This window comes from Pelecanus crispus, chromosome 11 (assembly GCF_030463565.1).
Source record: "Pelecanus crispus isolate bPelCri1 chromosome 11, bPelCri1.pri, whole genome shotgun sequence".
NCBI lineage: Eukaryota > Metazoa > Chordata > Aves > Pelecaniformes > Pelecanidae > Pelecanus > Pelecanus crispus.
This window is the reverse complement of record NC_134653.1, coordinates 4,495,147-4,515,333: the sequence shown is the minus strand read 5'-3', so window position 1 is coordinate 4,515,333 and position 20,187 is coordinate 4,495,147. Positions and strand designations below refer to the sequence as shown.

The 20,187-nt window shown below is 40.0% G+C and overlaps 1 protein-coding gene across 1 annotated transcript; it reads right to left on the bottom strand.

Moving 5' to 3' along the window:
* Nucleotides 1-276: 276 nt before the first annotated feature.
* Nucleotides 277-18,925, bottom strand: SMURF1 (SMAD specific E3 ubiquitin protein ligase 1). Its single transcript, XM_075718310.1, has 19 exons — nt 18,868-18,925; nt 16,678-16,692; nt 16,567-16,605; nt 15,788-15,896; nt 15,042-15,175; nt 14,861-14,926; nt 13,930-14,005; nt 13,337-13,575; nt 12,461-12,545; nt 9,985-10,131; nt 8,506-8,710; nt 8,129-8,232; nt 6,489-6,603; nt 5,330-5,508; nt 4,327-4,464; nt 3,835-3,955; nt 2,152-2,353; nt 1,249-1,324; nt 277-494 (listed from the first exon to the last, which is right to left on the bottom strand). Exons 1-19 carry the CDS (start codon nt 18,923-18,925, stop codon nt 395-397), a joined length of 2,208 nt encoding a protein of 735 aa, XP_075574425.1. The 3' UTR covers nt 277-394.
* Between the last annotated feature and the right edge of the window lie 1,262 nt (nt 18,926-20,187).

Sequence of the window (20,187 nt, the reverse complement as noted above, 5' to 3'; positions counted from 1 at the left end):
TCAGCAAATCAAGCTAATTCTTAATTACACTTTGATTCTCCTATTAAAAAAACCCCACAGGTCACTGACCTTATCACAATATGTGTTACAAATCTAGCAGAATATCCTGTGTAACCAAAGCCAAATGCTGAACTTGGCTGCATTTCGTTTTATGGGGGATGGAAGAAGAGGGAAGGGGTTATTGTAACAAAGGGGAGAAAACAGAGTTGGAAACCACCAACAAAAGCCCCTACCCCCACCCTCATCCACCAGCAGTGGAAGGGAAACAGCCCCATCTCTAAGTTGTCTAGAGTTCCGATGCTTCAGACAGCTTAGCAGGAAGTTCACAGCAAGCTTCTTCTAGCTTTTGATTTGGTGGTCCATGAGCTAGCATCTGTTTCCTTTGGTTGCTTTTTCACTCCACAGCAAACCCACATGTCTCTTCCACAGCTGTCAACAGCTTCTCATAAAGCTTCTCGTATGACTCATAAGGCGGAATGTCGATCCGGTTAAAGCTAGAGATAAAATAACAACACATTGCAGCATATGAACCTAAAATATTTATTTGGAAAAAAAAAAAATCTAGATCAGCTACATATAGACAGAATTTGTAAACACCAAAGAAAACCTCAGCCACTTTGGTGGCCAAAGGAGACAAGATAAAAAACCAACTGTACTTCTGCAGCAGGAAAGCACGACTTAATAGGGCAGCGTTTGGGAGGGGAAGGCAGGTGGCAGATGCAGGAGACATGCAAATAACACAAGACATCAGGCAGGCCTACTCCCTGCTCTGCCTGCAGACAATCTGTGCCTCTGCTGAAACGATTTCCTGTCTCTGATAGGGTGAGACTTCCGCACAAGAGCTCAGTTCTGTGCCTACACTGTACCAATAGAGCTCTTTTCCTCCATTTTACATCTGAAAACTGTTTTTTGTAACCCTGGATGAGGACTCATTGCTGTGAGTCATTTCTCGGTGAACACTTTTGCTGAACATGTATAAACTAACTTACAAACATCTCACTATCCAGAATAATCAACTCTGCGGTCAATGAAAACCACAGACAGTACAGAAGACAAATCAAGCTATAAGAAGAGAAGTCGATTATTTTGCTGGCTGCAAAGTACAGCTATTTCCAAGCTAGCAGAGCACACTTGGATGCATCTATGCGTATCACATGGCTAATCCATAGCCCGGACCAGCAGAGATGCCTCCTTTAAACCAAGACAAAGGGAAAGCGAGCACTGACATGCAGAATGTTTTCATCTTACCAAGTGTGGGCTTTTGGAAGGTTGTCTGTGTTTGCATCTATTAAATGGATGGTAAACAGTCTGGGTCCTGCAGCGCCTGTAGAACCTTACAGACAGACATTCTAGTTAATGCACTTCAACAAAACATCATTCAGGCACACAGATTTGCCTCTAAAAAGGCAAGAGAGAAAATTACAGTTCCAGCTGCAAACATGTAAGTATGTCACAGGCTAAATCTGTAGATCAGATTTGCAGCTGATGAAGGGATGGCAGAAGTGTTAGGACTGTTCACGACAATGGATTTGCAGATGAGTATTTTGGCAAGCTGCTAAATTTTATATTAACAAAATTGCACCTTCAAAAATGAAACGACTTAAATGCAAGAAGGTTTTCCTTGTAAAAGATAACTATGTATTTTAGTTTTGAACATAAGTTTACTGTCAGCCAACAGATGGAATGTTATCAGGAGAATCACCACAGCCTAGGACACTGCCACCTTTTCTGATGACAAAAACTGCAATTTTCAGGAACTTGTTTTAAAGTCTAATGCTTTGTTGCCAAACAATGAAGGGAATACAATTTTCAGGTGAAAAAGTTGTTCGGTCAGCTCTGTAGTCATGTGCGTGCTTGCCTGCAATTATTTTAACAGTCCACAGAGTTGTAGGAGACTGATAAGCTAATATTGACACCAGTCAAAGTGCTACACGATGACAGATTGACCAGCTTGTATCACTATCAGCAACGGCTAAAGTGCTTGCCATCAGCAGAGCTGCTGACAAATGAAAAACTGCTCTTGGGATCTAAAGTTTGTAAGTGCTTGAGTTATCCAGTAATACACTGATATTCTACAAGGGGCTAGTAAATACCACATGATTTTTATCTCTGTCTCCTACCACAGATTAACTCGGCCTCCACATCAGTCACCTTGTAAAGCCTTGAAACCTTGAAGTGGGACACGTGTCGAACCCGTCACAAACTGCAGCAGCCTTGCCCTTCTTTCTTCATCAAATGTTTCCACTGCTTGCCAGAACCACTTCACGATATTGCTATCTGCCATGCAGTGCTTTAGACGTGTGTTTGACTTCCAGTCATTCAGGTCTATCTTATCCAGGCCTCCTATGATGAGCTGTTAAAGGATTAGAAAATGCTTTAACATTCAGAGTCATTTCAGGTTTGCAGCTATAAAACCATACATTGAACCATTTCACGAAGCTTAGCATTCTTTTACGCGCTCAAACCACCTTTTTGGTGATGGTAACGCTGCAAAACAGTTTGGAACAGGCAGTGAATCTCTCCAGTTAAACTGTAATGAAACTGGCCAAGGAGTACACTTACCAAAACTGGAATTTTCACAAGAAATGAGAGTCAGAAGCCCACTCAAGACCTGCTTTGTTAAATCTATCCTACCCAGAAAGGGCACCATTTCTTTGTGAGGGTACAGCACAGACTTGGAAGAAGGCATGCCATCTACCGCGCTACGTGTTTGTCCTAGAGGTGCCAATACCAACTACAGAATCCTGCTCAGTTTATGGTAACATCCTAGTTGCTTTGTTCTTCCACAACAAACTACTGGAACTTTGCATTTGTTTTCTGATGTCGTTTGTGAGAGGCTCTAACACAGACCCAGACATATTACTTCAATCTCTTTTCCAGATGACACCAGGTTGCAAAATACTGTAAAAGGAAGTCACTGCTGGCCATGAATCTAACCACCTCCCCTAGCAACGACAAATAAATGGCATACAGAAAACTTCATCCCTCAAAACAAAACGTGCATCATATTCTAAATTTCCGTATTGAGGATCACATTTCTGAGAGCTACCATTTAGCAGCTGCCTTTTTGTGCCACCAAGACAGCACCCACTCACACTCATTTACATTATTAGGACAGTTGTGACTGTTGTGATGCAGACAGTATCGAAATATTTAATGGATTTTTAATCTGCCTTTTCAAGCAGCTAGCAAATGGAATGCAGTAACTTCGTGGGATTAATCGGTATGCACGAACAACTACCACAAAGCTTGTGCTTCCAGTACCACAAATGGTTTGTATTCCACAGGTTGCCTTATTTTTTAAAAAAAGGCAAAACCAGAGGAAAAATTGCTCTAACGGGAATTATTTTAAGAGGTAGCATTCTGCATCTCAGGATTAAATGAGAAGACAAATTCATTTCTTTTCTATATGCTCTACGCTTCTATTTTAGTGCCTGTAAGCCATGCCCTGCGTGAATACAGAAACAGCCATGCATGAAAACAGTTACTGAAGAAAACAAGTCCTGGGGTAGATAACAGGTTAGGTCTTGCCAACAATTCCTCAAACTTGCAGTACTCCCTCCCTGCTCAGACCACATGCTTTGAGCATTAGTCCCTGGTTAGACAACATGGTGTATTTGTCTTTCCCTGTTTAAGTAGCCCTCTCAATAATGTTAACCCAAAGAATGCCTAGAATAAACCAAAAGGGGTTTGATTAAACAAATATACAGTTTTCTGGTACATAAATTGGAATAACTTTTGCGGGTTTGTTTTTTTTGTTTGTTTTTTAAATCAGTGCTTGACTGTGAATCAAACAAATTACAAAACAATATTCCATGTGGACAAAATATATACCTCAAGTTCCTTCTGGTCGAAAGGCTTAAGGAGATGTTGAGGAATAAGTTCATTAAAACCTTTCTGCAGAGCCAGAAACTGTGCCTCTATTCCTCTCATAAATCGCCAGTTTACATACAACCTGGGGGGAAAAAGAAAAAGTCAGGGATGATGAGCTAGATAAGACTGGGCTTTCCATAGCAGAGCTGGAAAATGCCCGTTTTACACAGGAACTTAATACACACATTTTGTATTATGAAACAAGCGCTTATCAGTTCCTTTCTCCATCAACAATTAATTACTGCACCGTCAACAGAAAAACGAAAGTACAATTCACAGCTTCATCTTCCCAGGTCTTACAATAGGGCATTGTGTGAAAATGCTCATGTCACTTACGACTCAGGTACTTCCCCCCAAAATACTTATGTTACTAGTTTCACTATATAAAAAAATTAATCTGTTTACTATCTTCTTTCCATGACATTCGCAGGATATATTTTTGTTCTGCAATACCTGACATATTCTTTCTTGTTCTCTTCTGTCACTGGAATATTCCTGCCATTTGGTTTGAGTTCATGCTGTAAAATCCGCCCAAAAGCATTGTGTTCCACACAAAAAGTATGGTCCAGAACCGGGGTGATATCGTTCTCTCTGACGATGGAAAGATAAGAGGTAAACCTAGTAATTTTGATAACTCTTAATGGTGATGCTGACAGTTGTTATTTGAACAATTAGTTAGTCTTCAGGATAAACCCAGTAACTAGCCAGCTGCATTTCACACCACTGGAGAAATATCGCCACAATCACCAATTTCTGTATCGCTTAATGCATGTTGAAGAGCCTGACCAGATATGAGTCATCCAGCTAATTCTAGTAGTACTCACAATAATGAATTAAGCCCTACATACACAGATGCACACACATACATATATGTATTCTATTTTTATATCTATACTATTTTTATATCTATTTTTATATATACACACAGAGCAATAAACTGATCTGCTGTCATGTATCAGTGTGAAGGACAGAAGAGATAGCATGCCGTGAATTTCAATGACATCAGTAACTTTAAATACAAAGCAGAGTTGAACAGTCCCACAGCTACACCAAATGGTGGCTTTTGTTCTGAACTGTAAGTGTGCAGAAGCCCAAATTAATTAAATTTATTTCCTTTTTAATCAAAGTTGGTTTTCTCTTGAACAAGGCTGTACTTTCCCTCAGAACTCTGTCCCGAGTTTGGATTTTGATACTGTGATATTCTACCGCACCCATGCAATGTTTAATAATTTAGTATTTGCTTTGCTGCAAGGAGAGCTAACACAGAGTTCGCAATAAGAACTTTTCCTCAAGTACCTTGAGCTTTCTGACACAGAAACAGTAGTTTAATAATTTCGTACAGATCTCCCCCATGACAAGAGTTTTGCAAACATTTTCTATAAAGTGTATCTCACTATTGCCAACATACTCTACCCCATCTTTCTACAGCAAGGCAATATATAAATACAGTACTTACAAGATCCAGACTAAACTTTTGTGTAATTCTGGGTCAACAGATTCCAGATCGGAGAGCTGAATGGGCTTCCCCAGAAGCTGTTTGTAAAAGGGAACCGTGAAACCACCATTGATGTAGTGTCCATGGAACACAGCCAAACCCATTATCCGACCAACAAAATGGAAATAAGACAAATGGTCCTGCAGGGAGAGAGGAGAGAAAAAAATCAGGCAGCGGGAAGACACTGACACCTTGTGGTTACATCTGCGCCATCAGTCGTACGTTCAGCGCAAGCCATCGCAACCCTCCGGGCAAGGGGAGCCACCGTTCTTCCTCATAACATAACCAAGAACAGAACCGTTTAATGATTAAATGCCTCAAACAAGTCTCTGTGCATTACCTGACTACTATTGGATACAAGTCCTCTAGACCTCTCAAAGTGTAAAACTCAGGAAAAGAAAATCCCCTTGAAATCCTCAGAATCCAAGATACAACAATTCCAAACAAATTAATTTATTCTTTATTTAACCATCAAAATCTTTTTGCTCTTGAGGAAGCAGGCCATGTGCTCATTTCCTTTGTGTCTTTCAGGTTGCTTATACAGACTTTTGAAAACTGAGGCGTAAGTTCCATGGTTGAGATTATTCCAATCTATCTCCCCCATCTTACAGAGCAAATGTCAGGAAATGTCATGTCAGGAAAAATTCCCCTGTACTAATACAGAATTGCTGCTCCTTTTAGGGTCTGCATCAATACAATTCCTCCAGCGAGGGGAAAAAAAGCAAGCACAGCAGCTTATTGAGAAAGGGCAAGCAAGGCATAGAAGCCCCTTCAGTCAAGGGGTGAACACTGCTTAGGATGCAATGCTATTTACACAGCTGCCTGCATTCACAGTGCAGATGAATTTCACCTACAAATATCTTCTCAGAATCATCATGCATCCCAGTCGGTACCGAGGAGTATCACAGAAATCAGATACTTACCAAAGGATACCTGCTCTCTCACGTTTTTCATTTCTGAACAAAACCCCTCTGCTTCATACTGTATCAATGCAAGACTCATTAACACATTCTTACTCTGCTTTACCCTTCAGTTTACACTCTTGTCACGGAAGAACCGCTACAACAAAAAACTGCAGGGGACCTGTCAATAGGTATGTCGCTCAGAAATTAATACTTACAGGATTGATAGAAGAGTCTGGATTGATTTGCAGCATGTAAATATTATCTGTGGAGTACTGGAAGAGTCCGTAATAGGGATTCAACATTTCATGGCATAGTAAATACAACCATTCTCTGCCAAGAAAAAAAAAAAAAAAAAAGTGTTTTAGAAGGCTGCAACTTCCACTTTAAGTTTCAGAGAACACAATTATTGTGAATCATCAAACTAGTCATCAGTTATGAAATGCTTATTTCAAAATCAGATCACCTTTTACTGCCCTCCATTTGCAGACCAAAAAGGTATGCTTAAAAACCCATAAAGTGTCTTACTCCATTCACAGGCAGACTTGTGTTAGTTTAGAAGCGCTGAAGGGATTAACATCAATTAGAGAAGCTATAGCAAGCTGTTAGACAATGCCATCAGAGTCTGAACAAGACCCACTTCCAAAAAAATCTTGACTTTGTACCGAGTTCAGATATTTGGAGACTAAGAGATCTGCTCCTCTGCAACCTGTACTGTATAAAGAAATATTCAAAAAATCTGTTGTTTAAAATCAGCTCAATCACTCGAGGTCTTTAGAAAAGCTGTTTTTCTGCAAATGCTTGATGACTAGAGAATCTCTGCTTTCAGCAGAGAACCCAGAAGGGGCAGAGAGCCCAAACACATTAAAAGGTAACTTCTCTTACCTCAGTAACATACAAGGACCAGAATGGAACTAAAGCTATTTTTGACCTCCAACTCACCATGACAAATACCCCTTTATTATTAAATTTGGACACCCAGCCTAGGTCCAAAACATTCCGAGAGAACTACCAACTTCAATGCTTAGAAGTGGAGCAGTACTGATCTGAGAGTGTTGCAGCAAATGGGCAATTATGAAAGCCATCAGGGCGATAGGATGTCAACAGCCGAGACACTCAAGGTTGCCTCAGGTAAGGCAGCTCAGAATATTCCAACTTCTTTCCTTTGTCCAGCGATGGGTTACTGAAAGACACCTAAGTGGGTGGTGTAGCCTTTGTTTAGGATTAGTTCATCTCCACTCCTGCTACAACAGATCAGAGGACTCTCCTGAATGTGGCTGAGACATAAGGAAAAAGAACCCCTGTTGCCTTGCAATCCTTTCACTGGAAATCAGACAGGTGTATTTAACAGAACCTCTACTGTGATTTGGATTTTACTTCCGAGTCTATACGTTTCTCGAAAGATCTCACAATTCGATCACACTTGCAGTTACGAAACTGGAGCCTGTTGCTGGGACCAGCACTTTCTGCCGTAAGATCAATAGCCTATCCTAAACAAGCCTTGTACACTCACTGGGTAATGGTGATGAAAACAGAGTTCGGATGGGGAAGGGGGGAAACAGAAACACCTCACTGTGGCATTAATTCCAGTAATGTTCCCAAATCCAAGGCAAACCAAATCAATTAGTAGAAGCCTTTGACACCAGGAGGGCTGTGGGACAACTGTTAAATCACATGCTTCCACTTTCCAATCTACCATGAAATGAAGACTGAACCTACAACCACCACCTGTAAACTAGATCACACATTCCATAAATATACCATTAACAGATAATTTGAAAGGGAATTATATCAGCCACAAGTCACTTGAAGGACAATTTTACAGTTAAAAAATGTCAGACAAACCCCCAAATCTCACCTTGCTACTCCTCCATAATCCAGGCCTTCCTCTCCTCGAAATTTCACCATAAGTCTCTTTTTCAAGTCCTTTGGCCTCATCTTCATTATCTGACGGTAGGATTCCTGTATGTGTATTTTGACAATTAGACATTTTATTTCCTTCCTATAATTAAGTGTACTAAGATACATTACTGTAATACATAGATTGCTACTCAACTACAGAAAACATTATTCTCTTAAAGTGCTAATCTGAAACAGATTCCAATGACAACTCTGTAACACTTGGTGGTATTCACCACCTCCTTCACGAAGCAGTCTTGCTATAATCAAAGATCAGTTTTACTTAACTCTCGAGTTACAAAAGCTGCTAATAGTAGTAAAAACTCAATCAAATACCTCAAATATTTCCTCTCTGGATACTTCGATGCGGCAGTGACCAGCCTGCGGTTGCTGAAGAGAGAGCTCATGTCTAAGAACTTTCAACTTTTGTACCAAGTCTCTTTCGTATCTTTGTGCAGGCAACTCCTCACCCTCTTCTAGTGACCCCTCATTTGGAACTGGCAGAGGCTGCTGGCTGGGCTCTTTTAGCTGGCATTGATGGCTTTGAAAGAAAAGTAAAATATTTTTTCTGGAAGCATAACAATAAGGAATATGTAAAACAACGATGGAAGAACTGATTAAGCTTCTCTAAGAGGAACCTGGAGCGAAATGTATCTTCAGCTGGGTAACTTCTATGGCATCATAACCCTACATTCAGGGACATAAGGAATACAGATATTTACAATAAAGAGTTTCAGCATTTTTCAGCTCAGTTTTTATATGGCAATACATTGTGGAAGGCTGCGAAGCATGATCACCAAATGCTGACTGAGCAGTAATTAAAAAGTTTGTGTTTCTCCCGTATAATGGCAACTTTCAAGAGTGTAACATGAAAGGAGACCTCTAATGGAAGAAACAACCACTTTATAAATGGAACTATCTAACAACCGCAATGAATTTTATTCCAGCTCCATGCAAAATAAAGCTGGAGATTCTTGACGCACTATAAGTGCTGCATCTATGGTTATTAAAAGACAGAGATGTACTTGCCCCAAATAGTAGCAGCTTCATGCATTCAACTCTCCTTATCTATCAGTGCTTTATTTGGGTTGTGGAGCAATGATTTTTTAGATACAGAGATTGCCCAGCTGGCTTCAAGCACAGACAACTCGGATCCAGGAAAAAGTCTGATCTTGGGCACAACAAGAACTGCCAGGCTGCTTCCAGGGTCAGTTCTGTAGCAGTTCAGCTGCCTTTGCATGATGCAGAGCTTGAGCTTATTAAATCCTGCTAAACCCGAGCTGGCTGTGCACAGCACCAGGCAACCAGACTCCAGCTGGCTTTATATGCCTGTTGTCTGGAGCTCACGGGAGCACGAAGCCAGTTCAGGTCTAGCATAGCTAGCACAGAGGTAGAACTGCTAATCCAGAGAGGCACGGGCTGACTGCTGTGGAACTGCCTGGCAGACCCTCTACCCCACACCCCAGCATTTCCAGAACTGCATATTTGCTCCAGCACAGCTTGGTGCAATTTTGTCAAACCAGCTTAAAGAGATCAGTGTTGTGCTGAAATAAGCAAGCCCTCCCTTAAACCTGAGGACTGCAAAGCATAGTAAAAACATTTTTGAAGAGTCTCTGCAAAAAGCTTAGATAAAACCAGCACTGAGAAACAATGCTCAGACCCTGACTAGAGCATTGGTTGCATCTGTTCCCCAATATCGTTATCATGCAGTTTTTCAGCCCCTCACGACTCCCAGACTGTAGTTAAAATCGGACAAAATTAAAAGGTTTAAGAATCCAAACTTGACATGAATTATTTATCAGGCACGGTTCTTACTTCATGATGTGATGTAGTCGTGGATCTGTGAATTGTGTGGTTCTGTTGTTATGATCTACAAAATATATTCTTCCTGAAACTGTACTTCTAACTTCCCAACCTGGAGGCAAAGGTCCTAGTTCATCACAATTCACACTGTTAAGGTCTCTAAGGAGAAAAGCAAACAAAATGTTAAAGCACTTCTGAAGTTAAGATTAAACCAATTTACATTCAGGGGAGATGGGGGAATGAATTTGGTGCTCAGTGATTCTAGGCTATGAAAGTCTTAGGAAGGACAGAATAGCAGAATGCTGCCTTTTTAGAATCCTCAATCTAAGCAGCACAACTCCCTATGCATGCACAGTACAGGAATAGAAAGGTAAATCAGCAAAACACCTTCTGTCTTTGAAAGGCTTTGAAAGTAACAAAGCCATACAGCTTAAAAGTAGCTTCAATATGCAACATCATCATTTAGGTGATGACAGGGCTTCTGAGGTCTGTATAAGGAGAAAGAGACATTTTTTCATAGCAAAACTTTCACAGAAAACTTCCCATTAACACTAATGTGACCCATGTGCAGAAAACCAAACAATTAACCAAAGGCCTCTGCACCAACCACTGTCTCCAAACAGCCAGTAAGTTAAGAGGCTAAGGCAGCCAAATACTAAGATCACCCTAAAAAAAAAGAAAAAAAGAAAAAAGAAATCACCTCTTGCATTAGACAAGGTTAGAATCCTAATTACTTGACTGATAAATCACTGAGAGTAAGGTTTTACCAACACATTTGCGCCCCTTTCATCCTAGATAAATTTTGGGTATCATTCTAAGTGCTGCTAATGGTAGTCACTCACTTCCAGGTGGTGTTTGAATGCAATAGGTAGGATGTATTTACACCTAGAAAACTGAAAACACTTAAGGCCCCAGCTACCTAATAGAGTAAAACACTAAGATTGGCAAGAAGAGGGAGGAGGGAAACCTGAAGATTCTTTTTCGTCAAAAAAGCTATTGTTAAGTAAAGTATTCTCTGGACAGCTGGCATGGATTCATCTATTAAACAGGATTGAAGTCAACGCTCCATATATTTCCTTACCTAAATCTAACCATACAACATCACTATAAATGAGTAAACTGAGAGGCTTTAGAAAGGTAGAAACACTTTGTACACCAAAGGCTTCATTAGTGTCAGAGTGAGCATAAGCCAGCAGGGGATACAGGCAGACAGACAAGCCCTTGTTAGGCTCCTTAAAGAAGATTATGGTTGTAACCATTTGTTTCCATCAGCTGTGCATCTGAAAGTACTGTAGAGATCTGATTATGTCAAGTTTTAACCTACATCTGTGCTGAGTGCCAAGGTAAGGTTTTTGCACTGCAAGTTGGCACTATGAAAGTCACCTTTAACAAAAATAAGAGTGACCTGTGACTCACAAGACACTGTTGTGTCCACTTACGTTGCTGGTCCTGAAAACCTGGCTCTAAGATTTGTTGAGAGAAGAAGCAATATCTTTTATTAGGCCAGCCAGCATCACTGGAAGAAAAGACAGGGCTTTGGGCACACAAGCCTGATATGAGTGACATGAAGAATAAGCATTGTCATTTCTTCTTCCAACGATACCAGCTAATCTAACATCAGCTATTTTCCCTCTCAACTTTATTTTTCATATCCTTCCATATACTGTGGTTTTATCAACACTTTTGCCTATGCTACTTTATATCATTTTTCTAATATCCTGTATCCCATTCATGTATTAGCCAGCCAGAGCAGCAGCTGAGGTGTTACAAACTTTGTGTCTCACTCTTTAATCCGGTGTGCAGGTGGTCCAGCAAAACAGCCCAGATTCAGAGCTCCTCAAGGAAGAGCGCCAGACCTTAGTCACAAAAACCTGGATTAACTGCAGGTTAAGGTTTAAAGGGGTTTTACTAAATTAATCATGTGGAGGATTCAAATTTTCTAGCTGCAAATCATTGGTCTAAAGCATAAAAAACCTCAACACCACTTCCGAGTTTAAAGATGACAAGTAATTTCTGCTTCAGTTACACATAAGTGAGCACTTAGAGCGAAAGTTACAAGTTCAATACTCAAGAAACAATGGCTTTAAGAAAGAGGTCACTTTTTTTCTTCAATTTGCAGTCCAAACTGTTTTCATACAAAAAAAAAAAATTAGGTAAGAATCAGAAATCTGTAGTTTCACCAAAAAAGAAAGTCACATCAACATCTTAGGAAGAATTTGTCAAATGGGAATTCCTGAAGGGCTACATATTTCTTTTTTCCCTTTTGTTTTATGTGATTCACAAGCAGGTAATTCTTTCTTTCAAAAAGAGCAATCCTTGATGTTTGGTGAAAAGGTAACTAAAAAGATCCAAAATTATTCCTCTGCTCGTAGCTCTCCCTTTAAATTTAGACAGGCCATTTCATAGATTTTTGCTCTTAAAGATTCAGCTTACTGCCATACACAGACACCCCTCAAAAACCCCTGACTTTGTAACTATAAATACATACCTTGGTATCCTAGGGTCATGCCATGTGCTAACTCCAGTCTGTGTGTGCAAAAAATAAACCTGTCCCTGTACCGTTGTTCTTTGTTCTATGAAAAAGGAAGAAAGATTATTCTAAATTACAAATCTGAAAAAATCTGAATAAACAGTTTGTTTAAAGCCATTAGAATATTATCTTTCTGTCAGATCTAGGAGGAAGTACTTGAGCCACCCCCCTGATCTCTTGCAGCATGGACTGTTTTGTCCTTCACAAATTTACTTTCGCTACACATTTCAACGTTCTTTTTGAAACTCTCAAATCCATGCACCAACATGTTTTAGTTTGTACTTTATTTTTAGATTTTGAGACAACCCAAACTCCCAAACTAGATTTCTTTACTCCTAGATTTGGTGTGCTTCTTTTCCAAGACTTAAATTCTCCTTAATCTTATCCTCCCTAATCTTCTGTACTACTGGTTTCTTTGTTGCTTTTATATTTTCCTGATCTTTTCTCAAATGTGGGCTCAAACCTACACAACATGCCAAGGGGGAAGGAAAAAATAGCATTACTGCTCTAGTTTAAAGAGCTCTTTACATTCGTTCTCCCTAGATACACAGCCAAGATTAGCAGTGAATTTTCTGTAACAGCATCATACCACAAACTCATGTTTAATTTACCATCAACCCTTCAGTGTATCCTGGCGTAGCCAACTGCTAATTAGCCAATCTCAAACTCCCATCTGCACTGCTTAGTTCCTTTTCCAAAATGCAGACCATTAGATGCATGTGGATGCTGCATGTTCTAACAGGTAAACCGCATCTATATATTAAAATGGGAGATTTTTTTTTCTCTGAATTCTTTTGAAAGAAGTTCAATTTTATAGTTCTGGAGAACTCTTACCGTAGCCTTCTGGTAGGTCAGGCGACTGGTGACCATGCGGTCTGTTCTGAGGCGTCTGTACATGACCTCTGACTTCAGGAGTCCGAAGTCGCTGCGCCTGAAGCCTCTGGTCTTGACTGGGGGACTCTACGAAGCGACAGTTGCCTCCGCCAGCAGCCCCTGTAGTGTCTGTATACGGTGCTGGTTCCTCCATAAAACAGCTCAGCGGCCTTCCCGGACCGGAATCTTCATAAACCGTTCTGAAAATGGGGAAACTTCAAGAGTTTCCATCACAGAGAAGTGAATGCAGAAATAACTGTTTCTCTCTCTCTCTCCATTACTTTGAGTACTGCAACTTTTAACCCAAGATATGCCACTTTCTTAATGTTCTTATACCTCAAATTTCTCATGGAAGTGCCAGAAGCACTGGTAAAAACATAGCAAATCCGACCCAGTTTAGCTTATTTTCTTTAAGTAAGCTATAACCTTACTACCTGATACCTATTCCCAGACAATATATTAGTCACACTGACTTTTAATATTTCTAGTGTTAATTATATTCTTTCCACATATAAACCATTTTTCTAATTAAGTGTAAAGAAAACAACCCTTACCCTTCATTCTCCAAAAGCCCTCTACAGTCTACCACAGAACCTCCTGTGCCTATTCTGTCCCGTGTCTGTAAACTGACTGAAAGAAAAAAAACAAACACACACAAGTTAATAATAAGAGAACAACCATTCCCTTAAAAACAACATAAAGCCAAACAACCCACATTTATACAAGGTAAAATATTAAGCAAAGCTATATCCTCCACATGAGAGCGTACCATTTACCAAAACTCCTTCTATCACCCTAAAGCATTATTGATTTTTTTTTAAATGGAGAAGAGAATCACCACATCAAAACTTAAGCTGAATCTATTTCTCTAAGTATCAAATGTCAGGTTCTACATCTGGGTTTCCTGAAGACCCAGAGAGGTAAGCTGGAAAGAAATTCCTCACCACTAGATGTCATCATTACAGTGAAAATTTGGGGTTTGCCAAATATATATCAATGAAAAGCTCGGGCGGGGGGACAGCAAAACATGGGAAGATGGGGTAAATTAGCTGTAAAACTAGCACTGCCTTGTTGAAATTTGGAAATGGGTTATGCGAGTCAAAGGTATTAAAACAGCAGTTTGCAAAATTTCTTTTAACTCCTCCAGATCCTCTTTTCCACATGAGATTCTCTTTGCCTGTCACCCTGATCCAAACGCAATCAGTTTCACAGTATTTACCCTTCCAGAGCAGGGTTAGAAACCTTACCAGATGCACTCTCTCTTTTTAATATTGTTTCCAATCACCAGCTGAGAGAAAACAAACTCCTACGTAGGAGTACAATGCAAATTTTCAGGTTATGTAAGGTAATCCCATTAAAGTCACAAGAAACAACACAGAAAAGGCATGGAAGCAATAATAACTACAGGTTTCTTTTTTAATACAACATTTGTCCATATAGTGTATTTACCCAAGAAGATGAAAGTTTAGCCGTGAGTATTCTTACCCACTATTTGGCCTCGTACAGCATCGGTATCTGTGGGATTTAGTTTGCATAGATCCAAACGCTGGTCTGCAAATGAGAATAGGAAAGATCAACAAAACACTGCAGGGGTGGGAACGCTACTCGCTACCCAGACACAAGGCACTGAAGGGTCCTGATTGCACCAGGTAGGAATTGCTCTTACATCCAGTATCTTTTAGCCTGCTGATGGCATTGGAGAGGAGTCGGACGCACCCCAGGAAGCCAGCTCCCTGTTTCTTGTGGATTTTTTTATGGTTCCATACGCTGATGGTTATGGAATCTGTCTTCCCAACATATCTAGAAAAATACATATTAGAAGAGAAATTTTAGAAAAAAAAAAACGCACCTCTTTTTACTCCGCAGAATTTATGTGCTATTGGTACAAATTCTGATACATTTCAGTACATTGGTCATACTGCTTTATTATAAATACAGAAGTGCTTAAGCCTGAAATGGTGTTATTAATGAATTACTGCACTATGATTTCACACAGCATGTTAAATTGATATTGCTGCACCATGAATTTAACTACAGACAGCCTCATTAAAAGCTATGCAAGAAGCTGATTAACGTACAAAACTTTAAAATTTATGTTTCTAGTAATGTGAAGAAAATAAATCACTACAAGGGCAATCTTTTGTAAAACCTGGACCGCACTGCTCCACTACAGCTTACTCTAAGCGGTTGTGCTATGTACCTGACACACAAATATTTCCAAATTCAAACCCCTAAAAGCAAAGTACCACTCCTTGATTAACAGGTAATTTCTTGTTGCAAAAAATCAGTCCTCCTCAGCAAATTTGACTCTTCTTGCCAACGCAAAATGAAGTTGCAGCGCTAACCCTTGCATTCCATTTACTAGATAAATCTCTGGAATATTGTTTACTTATGACCTTTCAAACAACTCACAGATCGTAATGCTGGTTCCATTTGGGGTCCAATGTGTTCTTCACAGTGTCAGTTGAATGGCACTGACCTGACCCATCAACAACTATTTTTGCAAATGGGTCAGGAAGTCCTGTGGAAAGGAAAAGGTGCTATTAAACACAGTACTTCTTGTATTGCTTCTTCCAAGGTAATGCTATCATCAGCTTCTGCTTCCCCCTCCCCACAACAGAGGAAAGTTGCCATTGTCCTAAAATGATTTTAGTAAATCCAAAAGAGAGAATTGAGTTCCTAATTAGATAATGTACTTCTGTCACACAGATTGATATTTGCCATGAATTGTGAAATTTTTAGAAAACAAAAGGTTGAGAGTGCTTCATTTAACAGTGCATACCCCATGCATACTGATAAGTAGGCATTTTTATTCAGTCCTTAACATAATCCTGAGACTGCAGCACTGGGGTACTTTACTTATACCCCTGGCATGCTCTACAAATAAGCAGTCTGAGATGGATGCTCTTTGTACCCCACCCCCTCCCCGAATTGTAAACAGCAACCTGCTTGTGGTCTCATCAGCCAGACTTTCAACTAGAATTTGCGAGTCCCTTGGTCTTTCCAGTTCTCGAGTCTATGTTATCTAAACAATTCAGGGTAACATCTACTCATGTAGTAATGCAATGTTACTGCAAGAATGGAACCACAGAACAAATGACAGACCTAGATGAGCCATGACGGTAATACACAATCTACAAATAAATCTGATTAATCAAGAGCAGAAAGTTATACAATTAGGGCATACTTACTGAAGAAATCTTTCTTTGCAAGATTCTTGGCACATAATACTGCAAAACAAAATATCAGATAAAGAAATCTTAAAACCATTAAAAAACCCCCTAATTTTCTGGCAATCACACCAGCTACAATGCTACCTGATCATAATTAGTAAAAAAACACCCAAATATTAAATGTGAGCATTGTTTTCTTTATCTGTGACTGGAATATGTATTTACATAAAGAGAAAAACTCCTTTGCTTTTGTTCTATTGTTACAATATACAGAAGATTTAATGAACATCCCTTTGTGTTAAAACCTCCTAATTTTCTATACTGCATGCTTACACAAATGCTACACCAGAATTTTGTTGTTGTTTCAGAACCCACCCATTTTAGAACAAGGACTAAACAGTTTCTGAACCAAGAATGGTTCTGGGACTCCTGGAAGAGACCTCTCCGCTAAGTCCCATCAAACACAGCACAAACTCCTGCCCTTTGCACACCAAAGGTACGTGATACAGCGTAAAACAAAACATGGGAGGTGTGCTACGGCAGCATAAGCAGTTTGCAAATACAATAAGGTTTTGTGGTAAGTATGACAGGACCTCACTCGGGAGAAAAAAAAAATACAGTGGAAAAAAAAAATTTGCATCAATATATTTTCCTTTGAAAGGGCCACAAATGAGACATGATTTCCCTCTCTCCAATTCTACTAAATAGCACAGCAGTTTAAGCAAAAATTAGATCAGGAAACTCGCATCAATCTCCATTTCTACTAGGTCTATTACCAGCTACAAGCCTACTTTTGCTTTTCGATAAGGACTGCTCAGTACAATCTCAGCAATCCAAGTTGTTCAGTATCCATTCAACTCTTACAACAGGCCAGGAAAAAACTACAGAACCAAAGATGAGATACTAGAGCTCTAACTTATCGAAAACTAGGATCCAAGAGAGGAAGATAACTACAAAAGACCTAACTATTTTTGAGGTAGTCTCTTTTCCACCCAGTTCCGATCTTTTCAGCATGAGAACGAATGCTCAGAAGACACTCAAACGGCCATTTCCCCTGGTATGGGCCCTTGCTCATCTCTGTCTCACCTTGCCCCTGACTTACACTCACCTTAATTCTATATTGGGGAAAGTGAAGACACGGTAGCAAAAATATGGGAGGTTTTTTTTTTTTTTTTTTACACTTCTACTAGAACTCCAGAGCACACTCCAAGTGTTCCACACCTAACATAGCGAGCAGAATAAAAACTGCCTCACCTCACATGTCAAGCAAACAGACCAAAGAAGTCCAAGTCCACTATTTAACCCAGATGTTCATGGGAAAAAAAAAAATACACAAATCCTACACCTTAGTAATAATTAAAGCAGCCGCACCAGGAAACGATTTTTAGAATGGATTAAAAATCACTTATTTCTTACATTGGCAAACTGCATAATCAGAGAAAGCTTATCTTGTATTTTTTTGTTAACCACTGACCAAAAAAAGAGAAGTCTGGAGGACTATGGCAATTCAATTTGAAACAAAACAGGATTACAGAATCACCATCCGCTGTTCTGTGGAAGCATGACAGAGCAACCTTTCATTTCCTCTTCCTGTTGCGAGTGCTTCAGAGAAAAAAATACCAGAAAAGCAGGGAATAAGTACAGGTAAGATCAGAACTTGTATGTTCTAGTACTAGCCAAAAGGAATTTTAAAGTTCCTGTGAGTGGTGGAGCTTTTTTTTTTTTTCTTTTCTTCTTTTTTTCCCAAAATCAAGTAACTCATTTTACTTCCCCATCCCCAATTTTAAGAATACATTATTAATAGAGCTGGAAAAGTATGCCATCTGTAACTATCTGCATATAGTCTGACTATATAATTATTACCTTTATTCTCTATTTCAGGTGTGCTTTCTAGAGCTAACTAGGAGTGTAAGTTTCTACAGCTATTATAAGAATTAAGTTTTTTCATTTAACTCTTTTCCCTCTGCCACGGGCTTTCAGTCTACAGTAGAGGAGCATGGCTGCCAATTTTCCAGTTGCAGCCTGTGAAACCCTCAATTTTAGGTTGCAAAAAATCATTACTCTTTCTCGTAAGAAAAATATTGGCACAACAGCTAATAGCCGAAATTAACCTTTACGGCGCAATCTCCAGAATCAGGCTGCCCGAGATGGACCATTGGCTTTGTTCCACCATTTGCATACTAAACCCACCAGAGCAAAAAATATTTGCAAGTGCCCTATCACTTAAAAGCCATAGATTTCTAAATTCCAGTGAAGAAACAGATGACAAAGGTCAGCACCGGGAGACTTGGATGTGAAACCATGCCAGTGGCGGAGCACACAGCCCCTCCCTGCTCTGCAAAGCTGTGTATATGCCAGATTTTCTTCTTAAATACATTGCCTCCAATAGCACTCCATCAAGACTGCTAGCAGGATCTAACTGCTGCTACTTCAAGCCCAAAACCCGTGAACTCGGGGTAGATTTAGCTATAAAGGCTTAAAAAGTTATTAATTTTATCCCTGCATCAGAGGTGGTGTAGGAGAACGGGATGGATCCTTATCTGCAAACCAGGCACCTGAGGCGCGCTTTGCACAAACCCATCTTTGCCTACTTCCCATCTTTCCAAAGAGCTTTTTCTTTTCATTTTTCTTTCTTTTAAACAAGAAAGGTTTAGGGCTTGTCAGCAGAAGCAATCTCCCCGCATTTGTTGCAATGTTACAAAAGGTACTAATTCTCCTGACTTGGGCATTTACATTCTGCCTTCTCAAAGTCAACCAACTTGTTTCAGCTTGACATAGTATTTGTTTATACTCCGCTCTGGATTGCTGCACAGCACTGAAGAACTTTTTTTTTTTTTTTTTTTAAATACAACAGATCCCAAACAACACTGAAACAATGTCTTTACATCTAGATTATAATATTTATAAAGGGATGGGAATGTTTTTTTAAGTACCTGACATTATTGAGATAATTTCAAAGGCCAAATTAGCCGGCTGGGTAAGGTACTAGTGTGAAAGCGTATTTGGCAGGAGGTGAAGAAAGGACGAGCCTTATACAAAGTCAGTATTCACCCTGGGGATGTCTTCAATGCAGATGTAACTTGAGCGAGTGGAGTGGTTCCTCTGCCAGCCCCCGGTTGTCCACCCTGCTTCCAAAGCAGGAATGAATCATCTGCTGTGGCTCAGGAGGTGCCGCAGGAGCAAGCTACAGACGGGTGTAGTAAGGAAAGCACAGAGTGGCACCAATGTCTGAACAACCCGGCCGAGAATTGCATCAGAAAGCTGCAGCTTTGGGGTTTTTTTCATCACCGAGACACCTATCTCTGCAGCAAGACCAGCTTTTTCAGAAAGGAGGCAGAGAAAAGACAGCCCGGGTGAGGAACCATTTCAAACATCCCCAAGTAAACAGACCCAGCCTACAAAATCAAAACCTGTGTGTGCAAGTTCTTCCTCCTGCATTGTCAGCGCTCAGAGGATGGCTGCTGGTCTGCGAGAGTCCTCAAAATCCCAGTCTCTGCATCAGCACCCGGGTTATTCACACGTAACGTACCCCATCCCGGAGCACAGTGCTAAGATGCTACAGCTGCTTTCAGCTGCACAGTGTAAAAAACAGGTAGTTGTGTTTTGGGGACCTGGGAGGGGGAGAGGCAGGGAAAAAAG

Bases quoted from the DNA above. Each gene is read 5' to 3' on its own strand.
- SMURF1 (XM_075718310.1), bottom strand. From the start codon at position 18,925: ATGTATTTAAGAAGAAAATCTGGCATATACACAGCTTTGCAGAGCAGG. The intron at 6,604-8,128 runs GTGAGATTTGGG...TTTTCTTGGCAG, and splicing joins GATTATGGAGGAGTAGCAAG to AGAATGGTTGTATTTACTAT. The intron at 2,354-3,834 runs GTATATATTTTG...ATCCTTTAACAG, and splicing joins TCGACCAGAAGGAACTTGAG to CTCATCATAGGAGGCCTGGA.